The sequence below is a fragment of the Betta splendens genome, chromosome 4, assembly GCF_900634795.4.
Source record: "Betta splendens chromosome 4, fBetSpl5.4, whole genome shotgun sequence".
Taxonomy (NCBI): domain Eukaryota; kingdom Metazoa; phylum Chordata; class Actinopteri; order Anabantiformes; family Osphronemidae; genus Betta; species Betta splendens.
The window spans coordinates 5,847,236-5,859,894 of record NC_040884.2 but is presented as its reverse complement, the minus strand read 5'-3'; the positions used below and the strand labels follow the sequence as shown (position 1 = coordinate 5,859,894).

Sequence of the window (12,659 nt, the reverse complement as noted above, 5' to 3'; positions counted from 1 at the left end):
TGAACACCGCCGATTCGGCAGCAGACCAGGGCACGAGAGAACAACTGTTCCAGGAAGCAGCCGCTCTCGTCCTGAGGGAACCTGTCCTGCGAGAGGTCCTGCAACTCCCGGGCCTGCAGCCAGCAGCCGCTTCATGTCCCACCTCTCAGTCAGGTCAGTCAAGCCACGCTCAGTCTCCAGCCCTAGTGCAGCCATGTCCTGTTCAGACTCCAGTCGTAGTTCAGTCGCCCCTCGTTCAGGTTCCAGCTCAGCCTTGCCATGCTCAGGTCTCCGCCCAGCCGCGCGCTGTTCAGTCTCCAGTCCAGCCGCGCGCTGTTCAGTCTCCAGTCCAGCCGCGCGCTGTTCAGTCTCCAGTCCAGCCGCGCGCTGTTCAGTCTCCAGTCCAGCCGCGCGCTGTTCAGTCTCCAGTCCAGCCGCGCGCTGTTCAGTCTCCAGTCCAGCCGCGCGCTGTTCAGTCTCCAGTCCAGCCGCGCGCTGTTCAGTCTCCAGGCCAGCCGCGCGCTGTTCAGTCTCCAGGCCAGCCGCGCGCTGTTCAGTCTCCAGGCCAGCCGCGCGCTGTTCAGTCTCCAGGCCAGCCGCGCGCTGTTCAGTCTCCAGGCCAGCCGCGCGCTGTTCAGTCTCCAGGCCAGCCGCGCGCGGAGGTCCGCCGGGACTGCGACGGGCGCGACCCCCTCCCGGAGGTCCGCCGGGACTGCGACGGGCGCGACCCCCTCCCGGAGGTCCGCCGGGACTGCGACGGGCGCGACCCCCTCCCGGAGGTCCGCCGGGACTGCGACGGGCGCGACCCCCTCCCGGAGGTCCGCCGGGACTGCGACGGGCGCGACCCCCTCCCGGAGGTCCGCCGGGACTGCGGCGGGCGCGACCCCCTCCCGGAGGTCCGCCGGGACTGCGGCGGGCGCGACCCCCTCCCGGAGGTCCGCCGGGACTGCGGCGGGCGCGACCCCCTCCCGGAGGTCCGCCGGGACTGCGGCGGGCGCGACCCCCTCCCGGAGGTCCGCGGGAACTGCCGCTGGCGCGACCTCCTCCCGGAGGTGCGCGGGAACTGCAGCTGGCGCGACCCCCTCCCGGAGGTGCGCGGGAACTGCAGCTGGCGCGACCTCCTCCTGGGGGTGCGCAGGGGCTGCGGCTCCGAGGGTGACAGGAGCTGGAACGGCCGCAACATGGCCGACAGGGACAGGGGCTGGAACGGCCGCCACATGGCCGACAGGAACGGCATCTACTTGGCCGACAGGGACAGGAACTAGAACGGCCGCAACATGGCCGACAGGAACGGCATCTACTTGGCCGACAGGGACAGGAACCGGGACTAGAACGGCCGCAACATGGCCGACAGGAACGGCCGCAACATGGCCGACAGGGACAGGAACGGCGTCTACTTGGCCGACAGGGACAGGAACAGGAACTAGAACGGCCTCAACATGGCCGACAGGAACGGCCGCGACATGGCCGACAGGAACTGGAACGGCATCTACTCTGGAGCTGGCATGGCTACTTGCCGCTGCCAAGCTCGACGGAGCAGACGTCGGGCCTGATCGGGTGTGCATAGCACCTGTACGACAGGTGGTGCCCCCTGGTTGGGACACGACCTGCGCGTGACTGAACTGAACTGGGACAGGAACGTGACTGGACTGTACTGGAACCTGGACAGGAACGTGACTGGACTGTACTGGAACCTGGACAGGAACGTGACTGGACTGTACTGGGGCCGGGACAGGAACGTGACTGGACTGTACTGGGGCCGGGACAGGAACGTGACTGGACTGTACTGGGGCCGGGACAGGACTCGACTGTACTGGGGCCGGGACAGGACTCGACTGTACTGGGGCCGGAACAGGACTCGACTGTACTGGGGCCGGAACAGGACTCGACTGTACTGGGGCCGGAACTGGACTGGAGACTGAACTGGGGCCGGAACTGGACTGGAGACTGAACTGGGGCCGGAACTGGACTGGAGACTGGACTGGGGCCGGAACTGGACTGGAGACTGGACTGGGCTCGGCTGGACTGGGCTCGGCTGGACTGGGCTCGGCTGGACTGGAGACTGGCACCGGCATCGGTTCCTGGCGGCTCGGCTCCGGCCGCACCTGCATCGGTTCCTGCCTCGTCCTGGTCTCGGCTGCCGGACTGGTGGCCTCGCCCTCGGCTTCGCCTGCTGATTGGATGGCGCTGCCTCCTTCGGCGCCGTCCGCCTCGACTCCGCCACCGCCACGGCCGTTCGCCTGGGGTGAGTCCCCGCCTGCCACGACGATGGCGAAGCCTCTGCCGTCGTCGTCCGCCGCGACCCTGGGACCCCCGGAGCATCTCCGTCGGGGAGGGGGCTGGGCTCAGCCCTGCTCTCCCGGACCTCGCCAGCCGTCGTGGTGGACTCTCCTGCCACCACCCTCGTGAGGAACTCCTGGACTCTGTTCTCCCTGTCATGGACTTTCGGTTTTGGTTCTGTGGACTCTTGTTTTGACCCTCCTCCGGTCCTCCCTCCACCCACCCTGCTTGTCTGCCTGGAAGGGGAGGGATTCGGTCCCTCCTCCTGTGTCCACCCTCCGCCCGCCCTGGTTCGGGGGGGGGGCTTCCGTGGGCGCCGTGGAAGACGCCCTAGAGGGAGGGGTACTGTCAGGTTTTCGTTCTTGGTTTTATTTTGTAAGGACTCTTCTGTTTCGATCCCAGCTTCCGGTTTTATTTTGTAAGCACTTCCGTTCCTCATTACACTCACCTGTTTTGTATCAGTGATCTTCTCCGTGTATTTAACCACCACCTCTCACATCGGTTCTCTGCCAGATCGTTGTTTTCTGATTTCTGACTCTCACGTTCCTGCAGCACCTTACCGACCCTGTAAGTCATCGTTCTGTTATTGTCCACTACCTGTTTTGTGACTTTGATTTTGGGAATAAACCCTCATTTTTTCACCGGCTACGTCGTGTCCTGGCGCTGTGCATTTGAGTCCTCTCCCTGCCGATCCGTGACAGTGTGATAGAGAAACATTACAGGAAGATGAAACCTCGAGCCTAGAATCATCTTAAGATTTGAACCCTGCATGGACAAATAAATAATGATGTTTGTCTTTGTTTTCCAATTCATTGGTTGTTGGTAATGAATTATTCTTATATTGCACGTGTTTATAAGAATATACTTTGGAAAGAGTTGTGTCAATGTGAATTTTATGGATTTAACAAGAAAAGAGGTGAGATGACAATTTGACCTGAAATTTAAAAACATTTGCTTTAATTTAAATAATTTATTATAAGTAAAAGGAGTAACAGAAGCACAAACAACATGAATGAACTGATAAACTGAAGTTTATTAATGCAGGTCACACAGTCCTGTACAGCAAACAGTGTTGGAATCAGACCAGCTGAGGTACAGCCTTCTTTGTGTAACAGCAACGCGGTACGACAGCGAACTACACAACACCTGTAATCCGACTCATGACCTCCTGCATCACTGGAATTAACTGGATTAGAAATTGGCAGCTGTCCTCCCAGCAACAAATCAGTTAAAAAATAATTATGCTCTGTTGACGGAACAAGTTTGAAACAAACATCTTGAAATAGTGTTTAAAATAACATGTTGTGTTAGTGCACATACTGTAAAAAGACGTTTTCTCTGATTTGGCCACAGGTTACATCACTGCTTGGATGAATTTGTAACGGTCACGTAAACGCAAGCACATCTGGAATTCCACGACATCCCAGCAGTCGGCTTCCTCGCGCTCCCTCCCCGTGCTACGAGGCATCTCCTCTGATGGAGCCGCTCGGTGCAGGTCAGAGGAGCACAGAGGACGGGGAGGGGACGAGGACGAGGCTTCTGTGGCACCGCTGATGCTCCAATCTCTTCTCATCAGGAAAGGCCGCAGAAGGAGCCACTTCAGCTTCAGCCACTCCGGTTGCAGTAAACACACACACACGTCCAAAACACATTCACATGAACGAGTTCACACGAGCTTGAGTCCAAAGGCCGACGACTCCAGTGACAACCAGAGGATGAAGTTGGACCGTTGGCACTGCAGCTTTCTGCTTTTTGGCTAATTGTCATTTTAGTAAACCACAGCAAAATACTTCCTATGTCCTTAGATCCCTGGCTGTAGTCATTGCACTGCAGATATAACAATAATAGTATGAATTTAATTAAAAATGGAGAGGACACACAAAGCTTTAGCCTAAAGTCTCTGGAGGTGCCTCCAGACCTCGTATCATCTCCTGTAGTTTGTGTGTGTCATCACTGAGCCAACACTGAGGACGCAGGGAAGATTCGATGTGCAGTTATTTTCCCATTTCACAGAATAAACATTCAACAGTAAGACTTTTCACACGGGGGAAACAGTGAAACGGCCCCTGAAGCGTTTATGTAACAATGACTTGTGCTATGTAACAGATACTTCAGAGCCCACAAACTATTACAACTGTATACTTACAAAGTAATTGTACCTCCTCCAGTATCTATAGAGATTTGTGATGACGGGTGTGAAGACTTTGCGTAGCGTCGCTGGGAGCTGTGTGCAAAGCGTTAATCTCAGGTTGTCCATGTTCAGAGTGAACGTTATGACTCTGCTGAAGCCATGAGGTGAACAGAAGAAAATCTTGTGAAATAGACAAGAAACTGTTTGAGGAACTTGTAACCACATTATTAAAGGGGTAAATGAATAATAAATATATAAAAGGGTCAATTAGCACATTGTAAATGTCCTCTTATAATCCTGCACATGCACACAAAAAAGTAAGAAATTAAAATTAAAACAACTCAGTTGGACTCGCGAGCAAATACAATGAATTTTGAGTGTCAATAGTAACACTTGAGCCACTTCAACCCGTCACTGAACTAATAAGGACCAAATTAAAATCTCTGCATGTTGTCACTTTGGCTCGTCAGCACTTGGACCCAACCGGACGATCACACACTGTGCTTAAGGTCAACATCTACAGAGGTGACATTCAAATTCCAAAGAGTAAAAAAAAAAATAAAAAGAAATGTTCGTCTCGTTCTTCTTTTTAAGGACTGTACAAGATTATTAAAAAAATCAATAATTAGTTATACATATTTATATGTTATATTACTATAAGAAATACAACTTGTTGGAGACCGGGTGCAGGATTCCTTTTCAGTGTTGTGGCTTTCCTGCCTCCTGAAGGCTTGTCATCATCTTCTCGGCAGTAAAGGTTTAATAGTACTAAACATATTAAAAGCTGAATGTAGGTTCGATTCTAAACTACAGCATCAACTCATGCAAATAAAAATGATTAACTCGCCTATAGCAAAGCCTGTCCATGAGGTGGCGCTAAGTGATCAACTTACAGTATGAGAGATGCTTCAGCCTTCTTATACGGTGGAAGCTTCAGTACCCAACTGAACCATATCAGCAACAACACCTGAACCCTTAGGAACCTGAACTGTGGCGAAGGGAGGCTCATCAACAGACTCAAACGTAAACATATGAGAGCCCAGTCTGTCACCAGCTGTTTCTTCCCTCAAGCCAAGAGGCCGGTTTCCTCCACGTTGCCACTGCTTGGAAAAGGAATGCTGCATTTCCGATACTCGTTTCTTCAACTTGTTCGTCAGCTCTAGTGTGCATCTTGGCAGGGGAAAACGGGACGGAGGGTGGTCTAGGCGGGGCCCTCCTTTGGAGAGGACGGAGTCTGGGAGGAGGAGCCGGCTGAGGAGGACGCAGAGCTCTTCAGGGAGCCCAGAGTCTTGCTGAACCAGGAGTTCTTGGCTGCCTGGATCTCGTTCATCAGGACCCCCCGCTGGTGCTCAAGCTCCTGCACGGCCACAGGACAAGCAGAGAAGATTAAAAACAGGGATGGAGGAGAAAGTTTAAAGGCTTCACGCACGTCTCATTATTGTTGCCGCTGACCTGGATGCGACACTTGGCCTCCACCAGCTGCAGCTTCGTCTGGGCCAGCTCCAGCTCCAGCTGCCTCAGCTGCTCCTTCAGCCCGTCCTTCTCCTCGTCCAGCGGCTCAGACGACGCCTTGGCCTTGTTGGGCGACAACGCCTGCAGGGAGCCCAGGGTGCTGAACAGGTCCTTGCAGTGATCGCAGCCCGTAACCTTGCTCTGCATGAGCACAGAGGGAAGAGAGAAAGCAGTGAAGAGACGCATCCAAGCTCAGAAAAGTCACTTATGGGTTCAGGTTCATTCATGTCGGCCGATGCCGCTGTACATTATATGACACTACATTAGCACTGGAATGCTCTCTCTCCTCCTCCTGTGTGTTACCAGTTAAACCTCCTCTGTTCAGGCGATGTGATGTTGCAACACATTATATTATGACGTTAAATCAGAATGTACTAATCTTCATCCAAGCCTGAGGTGTTAGTCCACCGCACCCACGGGGAGAGTCACATTTGAAATGAGCTAAATGAGTCATGGAGCATTTGTGCATTAAGGTCCTTGTGGGTGTAATAATGTACCAACCTGCACCAGTGTCTGAACTGAAAGAAGCTACAGGCAGCAGCTTTCGCCGCCTACTATACGTATTAAAGGCTGTTCTTACCCTGACAATGTCCAGCTCTTCTTTCGTTGTTGCCTGCTGCTTTTCCAGCCTGGTGCTCAGCTGCGAGCAGATCTGAAACCCGAAGAGGAAGTGGGGTTACAGAAGAGATGGCAAATAAGAAATAGGCCTTTTTAACCAGAAGCAGTTCTTCATGACAACATTGTTCATTGTTCAAAGGAAGCAAATACACTGGTCTGTGTACTGTATATAAATACAACTGGTGTAACCTGATGGCATGAAATACTGAGCATTTAAATCACCTGTTACAAGATAAAGATGTTGGAATGAATGACTATTAGTAGATACACAGATCTTATTGAAGTCACCGGACCTGTTTGTATTCAGCTATTATTGCTGTGGTTTTCTTAATCTCCAACTCTGCTTTTTCCAGCTCCCTCCTGAAAACTTCCTTCAGCTGTGGAAAACAGAAAACGACAAAAGGACATTAGGATATGATTTCCATTTGCTGGAGACGAAAACATAGAGGGGATCTCACAACATCTAAGAATAAAGGGTGGGTGCAGTGAAACACAGCTTGGGTAAAATTACATATCCTAAACAGACAGGCCCGATGGTTCAGGCTCTAAACTTTATAAATAAACATTATTTATTTGAAACCCAAGCTGAAGGAACAAAAACAAAACATTTCACTGTGACTGTGAATGAGGGACGGTAAACAGAAGGCAGATGCTACCTGGGCCGTCTCCTCCTCGTGTCGTCGCTTCTCCTCCTCCGTCTCCACTAGACGTTGTTTGGTGCTCAGCAGCTCTTTGTTCAACACATCGGCCTTATCTTCTGCCTGAGGGAGGAGACACACAAAGCAACTGTGTTTACAGATACATGTGTCTATATACGGAGTCATCACAATGTTTTATGATGTCAATAAGACACTTCAATAAGAATGAGGAGCACATCAACTTTGTCAGTAACGTTTGCAATTACTGTTCAGTGAGAGTAATGACAGACACATCATCATACGTCTTAAGGTGCTGCGTTACCTGGTCAAGATCGTTCCGAAGGGCGATCTTACTGGTGACAAGCTCGTGGGCCAAGTCGTCATTCTCCTGTTCCAGTCTCATGCTGGTTTCCTGCAGACGCCGATTCTCCCTCTGCGCACACGCACGCGCACGCATGCGCACGCACACGCACACGCACACACACACACACACACACACACACACACACACACACACACACACACACACACACACACACACACACACACACACAGGATTAGACCTCCAGTCTAAATCTAATAACATGAAAACATTAGGTAGGTGTTCTGACAAGTGAAAAAAATCTAACTATAAATAGGATGAAACTTTATCACACCTGGTTCAACTAATAAGGAAAAGGCAGCTGACCACATGTAGTTTCGATGCCGCCCTCTCCTCTGCCCACACACACTGCTCATCTTAGTCCCCATTGTGGACCATTACTGGAGTCTCATGACTATCGTGCTCCCTGTAACCGCGCTCACATGACTGCCATGCCTCAATTAGACCAAACAGTTGTCACGGTGACAAGACGTCACCTGACTCCTATATACGGTCCCTTTCACGACCACCCTCCTCCCACATGCATACGTCGGTGTTAAAGACGCTGAATCCTCAGCACAAACACGTCACCACGGCTGCTCACATGCTGAGCGACGCCTCCTACAAAGGCTGTCTCTGTCCTGATGTTATATACAGTATCTGCATCAAACAGAAGCTTTAGCGTGGCACCGTAAACACACACGGCTCTCTGGTGTGACATCACGCATCAAATGAACAGGCAGCAGCACCGCATCACTTCCTGTCAGCAGACGTGGCGAGTCTAAGTCGGACAAATCGATAAAAACCTGAGAATGTGCGTCACGCGCGACGCGATTACAAGTCACAGAAATAAGAACAGCTGAAAATCTGTGGTTAAGATCAAGGATTAGTAAAGGCATAACCATCCAAACAGTGACAGTAATGTTCGGTAGAGAGGCAGCTTACCGTGCTGCTGTCTGGAGTAAGTCACAGGCTGCACATCAACTCACCACCAGCACAAACTAGACGCGATCACATGATCTTGACTGGAGTTTCCCAGCGTCACCTTCTCTGCCGCTCGCTTTCCTTCCTGTCCCACTCTTAGCTTTAAAGCTAATTCACATACAGTAGCAAGGCTAAAGGACCAATGCTGACGCACATGCCCAGCAGGACTACAGTACATACAGTAACTAATTCTACAGCGTGAGTGTGTCTTCTTGCTTTTCGCTGCTACAGAGGAGATGACTCTGGTAAAACCCTTCCCTCACTCCAGAGCCAGCCTCAGTTTTTCTGCTGTTCCTTGTTTTGCGTGAATGTCTGATATAAAACAGTTTTATTCACATTTTCAAAATAAAATCACATCTTATTTGTGTTTTCTACTGAAAGCAGTTGGAAAAAATTTAGAGAATTCTCAAAAACAAAGAAACACAGTTCTAGAACATTTTTGTTTTTATTCATTTAAGGCCAAATACATTCCCTTAGACTGGCAAGTCCTTGGGCATCCTTCAACATGGCAGCATGGTTTAATCATGCACCTCGTAATTAGCAGCACTACTTACTGTACACCCACCAACAGTACCACATGTGTTTATTCTGTGCGTTTAGTTGTCCTAACATACAGGAAGTAATAAATGTGCTAAGACAGACACTGTAAGTATCAGCTTTTACTTCAGTTTCTATTTCAGCTCCTGCCAACTTATCCTGGCTTTTGACTAGATGTGATGAAACGGAGGGAAGCTGTGTGTTGACAGTTTGCTGAGAGCCTCTTTAAAATCTGCCTCTACCTACAAGTATCAGACGAGATGAATCACAGCGGCTGAACCTTTGACAGCTGTACCCAAAAATAAATGTTCTAGATGTTTGGGTCGGTGCTGGGTGGGAAGTCACATGACAGAACAGTGTCAGAAATATTAAAAGGGATAATTTGAAAAAAAAATTGATTTCTAATCTTGGAAGAAGTTATATTTAACAACAGAGCTACAAAAAAAAACTGATTTTATTTCAACACCATCTGAACAAGAACGTGGAATAATACTGCTTTCACACTAATAAAAATAATATGAGCTGTATCATCCCACACAGGAATAAAAGAAGGGACAACCTGCACATCTGTGGGTGTGTGGCTGGAATCCTACCTGGTATCGGTCGATGGGGTCCTCCTGCTGGAGCTGGCTCTCCCTCAGCGTCTGATACTCCTTCTCGAACTTCTTCAGCTTTTTGGTTGGCACCTGGAAACAACACCAACATTTTGGCCCGATTCATTTACTGTAAAAGTGCGGGACTTCATGCTAAAAATCATCTGCCATTCAAAACATACGACGAGTCCTCCACACATGTGTACTCCATATGACCATGGGCAGGAAAGAGAAACTGAAAGTGGCAGAGCGTGCAACGTGGTCAACATATACAGTACTCAGGTGAATATTGCTGTTGAAACACTGGGGTTGAGGTTAATGCTGCACAGCATTCATTTTATACTGCGCAGCCTCCTCATTTTATCATCTCCTCTGTTTGTCGTTATCAACGCGCCCCATTCTCACACTGGATATGATGCTGCACACAGACATAATGTGGCACAAACCATTGTGTATATTCTTACTATAACCTTTCTACAAGGAGCCAAAACATGTGCAGAGAGCTCTGAACCAAACAGGGACACCTGAGACAACCCTGCTGCAGATACTGGGCTGCTGGTTGTGTGGGGTAACGTTATCTCCCCTGTGTGGAAACGGTGCTGCCATGGCACCCAGCGTTAGGGATGGGGTCTCCAGGCAGCTTCCACAGAGACGTGCTCTAATTTCACCAATTTACTGATGTGAACAACACAAACGCTGAACGGGACACAGGATGGAGCCGTCCCGGAGCTTTCATTAGTTCATTTACTGGTGGAGTTAGTAAATAAATATTAACTGCTATAATAGTTAACAGTTATAATAACTATTGACATGCAAGTCAGTTTGGTAATAATAAATAGAGCATAACATGTACTGTAGCCAGGAGCAGAGACGTCCACACCACTAATAAAATAGTGAAATCAAGTAGCCTGCAGGTGCAGGTTTCCTTCATACACACAAATCAGATAAGTGAAACTGGACGGACTACTTCATCTGGCCGACTTGTGATGTAGGTGCCAGCAGTTAGCGGGCCACAGAGCCACCCTGTCGTTGTGGTGGGGGGTGGATTAATGGAACCGTTTGGTTTTCAATAAGCCAGAGTTTCCAGTCAGTCTCCACACGGCTACGGATTGAGGAAGTGAGCGTCTGACTGTTGAAAATGAAAATGTTGTTAAAGTTCTGTGGTCAAAGCGATAGAAGTGGACCTTTGTAGCTGGTGACAGCTTCTTCCTCTCGGCACCTTTGAGCAGGTTTCCTCAGCCCCAGAGCCGTGTCTCTGTCTGTGCTGCCTGTTGTTACTGTCATGTGTCGCTTGCTGCTCTTTTCACACCCCAAATTCTGCTACAGTTTTTCATTTGACAACCACACACCAAGACGACAATATCTTGAGTAGAAGTTTCCTCCCGCCCTCATAGACGTAAACTGAAAAGTCTGATATTGCACAGAAACGGCGGGCGAGCGACGTGTCTATGTTTCCTATCGTTTAACACACCTCCAGATTCTCAGCTTTGGTTTCGGGAGATGAAAACATTACACCTCGTCTAAACCCACATCTTTGTCTCCGGTTGTCATTTACAGCTTTTGAACATTCTCCAGCAGAATGAGACCTATGTAATCTATTACATAGTGACTGTGTCACAGATTTTTGGTTGTCGACAGCTTCACTACAACAAAACATTTTTATATTTCCCTCCTTGATGTTCAACTTTCACACCAGTTCATTTCTAGCTCGTGTGTATTAGTGTAGATGGAAATTATTTATTTAATATTATTTATTTATTATTCATCATATTTCCTTCTGAATGTCTCTCCTTTCAATCAACCATTTTCGTGGCATGTTATGCTCATCTTTGGATGTTATCATTACCAACATCGTTTTACTGAGAGAGTAAAGAGGTTTTCTATTATGACAACAAGAAGTGATTCACCCCTCATTGGGTTTTGCATGTAAGGCCAATGCTGTTCTCACTGTTAAGTCAGGTTAAACTATCAAAAGACAAACCTGAGTCCAGCGACTGATTACGTAACCTGCTGCCTGCCTTCGCCCCTAAATCACACAAACACTGCAGCATTATTGTGTTAGAGTCATTGTTCGTTCTATACCTTTACATGCATGTAGAATCACTCTGCAAGATACAAGTAAGTGACCAATCTGAGATGGCAAACAATATGTTATCAACAGTACTACAGGAACGTACTCCGAGTAACTAACATATTTACTGGAACACTCCAAGCATTTTCACAGTAAGGGAAGAAAAACTAAACCTCAAACCTATTCCTGTAATTCCAGGGGCAGAACAAAGCCTCAGCTACAGCAACAGGCTCAGCCTCCTGCTCAAAGCCACTTCAGCATGGATTGTAAAGCAGGTAAACAGACACTTATGGGCACTGAGTAGTCCACACATCACCAAATCGTGTATCCCTCCCTACAGCTTTCTTTGTTAACAGTAGAGTTGAGGACAGAGGTTACTGGATCAGGTGATGCACATTAAGACAGGTGCCACAGTACTGAATGGTACCGGTCCCGCTTTTAGATTCTTGACCTGAATCCTTCAAGCAGAAAATGGAATTGGTCCCACACGTCCGAGCTAAGATCACATGCAGTTGCAGTACAGCCATGCTGGCTGTGTATATGTGTGTGTGTGTGTGTGTGTGTGTGTGCGTGTGTGTGTGTGTGTGTGTGTGTGTGTAGAAACGCCATTGACTCAGACAAAGTGGCAGCTCTAGAGTTTGAATATTGAAATAAAGACAAACCCAACTGGGCATCGCAGCTATAACTAGGCCACTGAATTCAATTATCCATGTGAGGGAAACAGACATGCACATGCTCTCTGCTGATTCCCAATTTCTCTCCTAATTGGAAAAAAAAGCGACCGCCACAATCAGACTGTGTGTGAATCGAGAAAGCATGCTTCCTTTTGCCAGGAACACAACACACACCCACGTACCGCGCAGACAGTAGGACTACATACAACTTACCACATGGAAGTAAAAAATGATAAAGGTGTGTAAATAATGAGCCAGTGCATTCTGTGCGTCCTATCTCA

General features: G+C 49.1%; 1 protein-coding gene across 6 annotated transcripts in view; it reads right to left on the bottom strand.

Moving 5' to 3' along the window:
- Positions 1-3,272: 3,272 nt before the first annotated feature.
- The window catches only part of rabgap1l (RAB GTPase activating protein 1-like), a 65,984-nt gene continuing 56,597 nt past the window's right edge, over positions 3,273-12,659 (bottom strand). For all 6 annotated transcript variants that reach the window (XM_029148275.3, XM_029148277.3, XM_029148278.3 and 3 more), the window contains 7 exons: positions 9,634-9,726; positions 7,481-7,591; positions 7,177-7,281; positions 6,814-6,897; positions 6,483-6,554; positions 5,843-6,043; positions 3,273-5,747 (listed from right to left, as the gene is read on the bottom strand). In XM_029148275.3, coding sequence (XP_029004108.1) covers positions 5,592-5,747; positions 5,843-6,043; positions 6,483-6,554; positions 6,814-6,897; positions 7,177-7,281; positions 7,481-7,591; positions 9,634-9,726 — 822 coding nt within the window. In that variant the 3' untranslated portion in view covers positions 3,273-5,591. The remainder of the gene's footprint in view (positions 5,748-5,842; positions 6,044-6,482; positions 6,555-6,813; positions 6,898-7,176; positions 7,282-7,480; positions 7,592-9,633; positions 9,727-12,659) is intronic.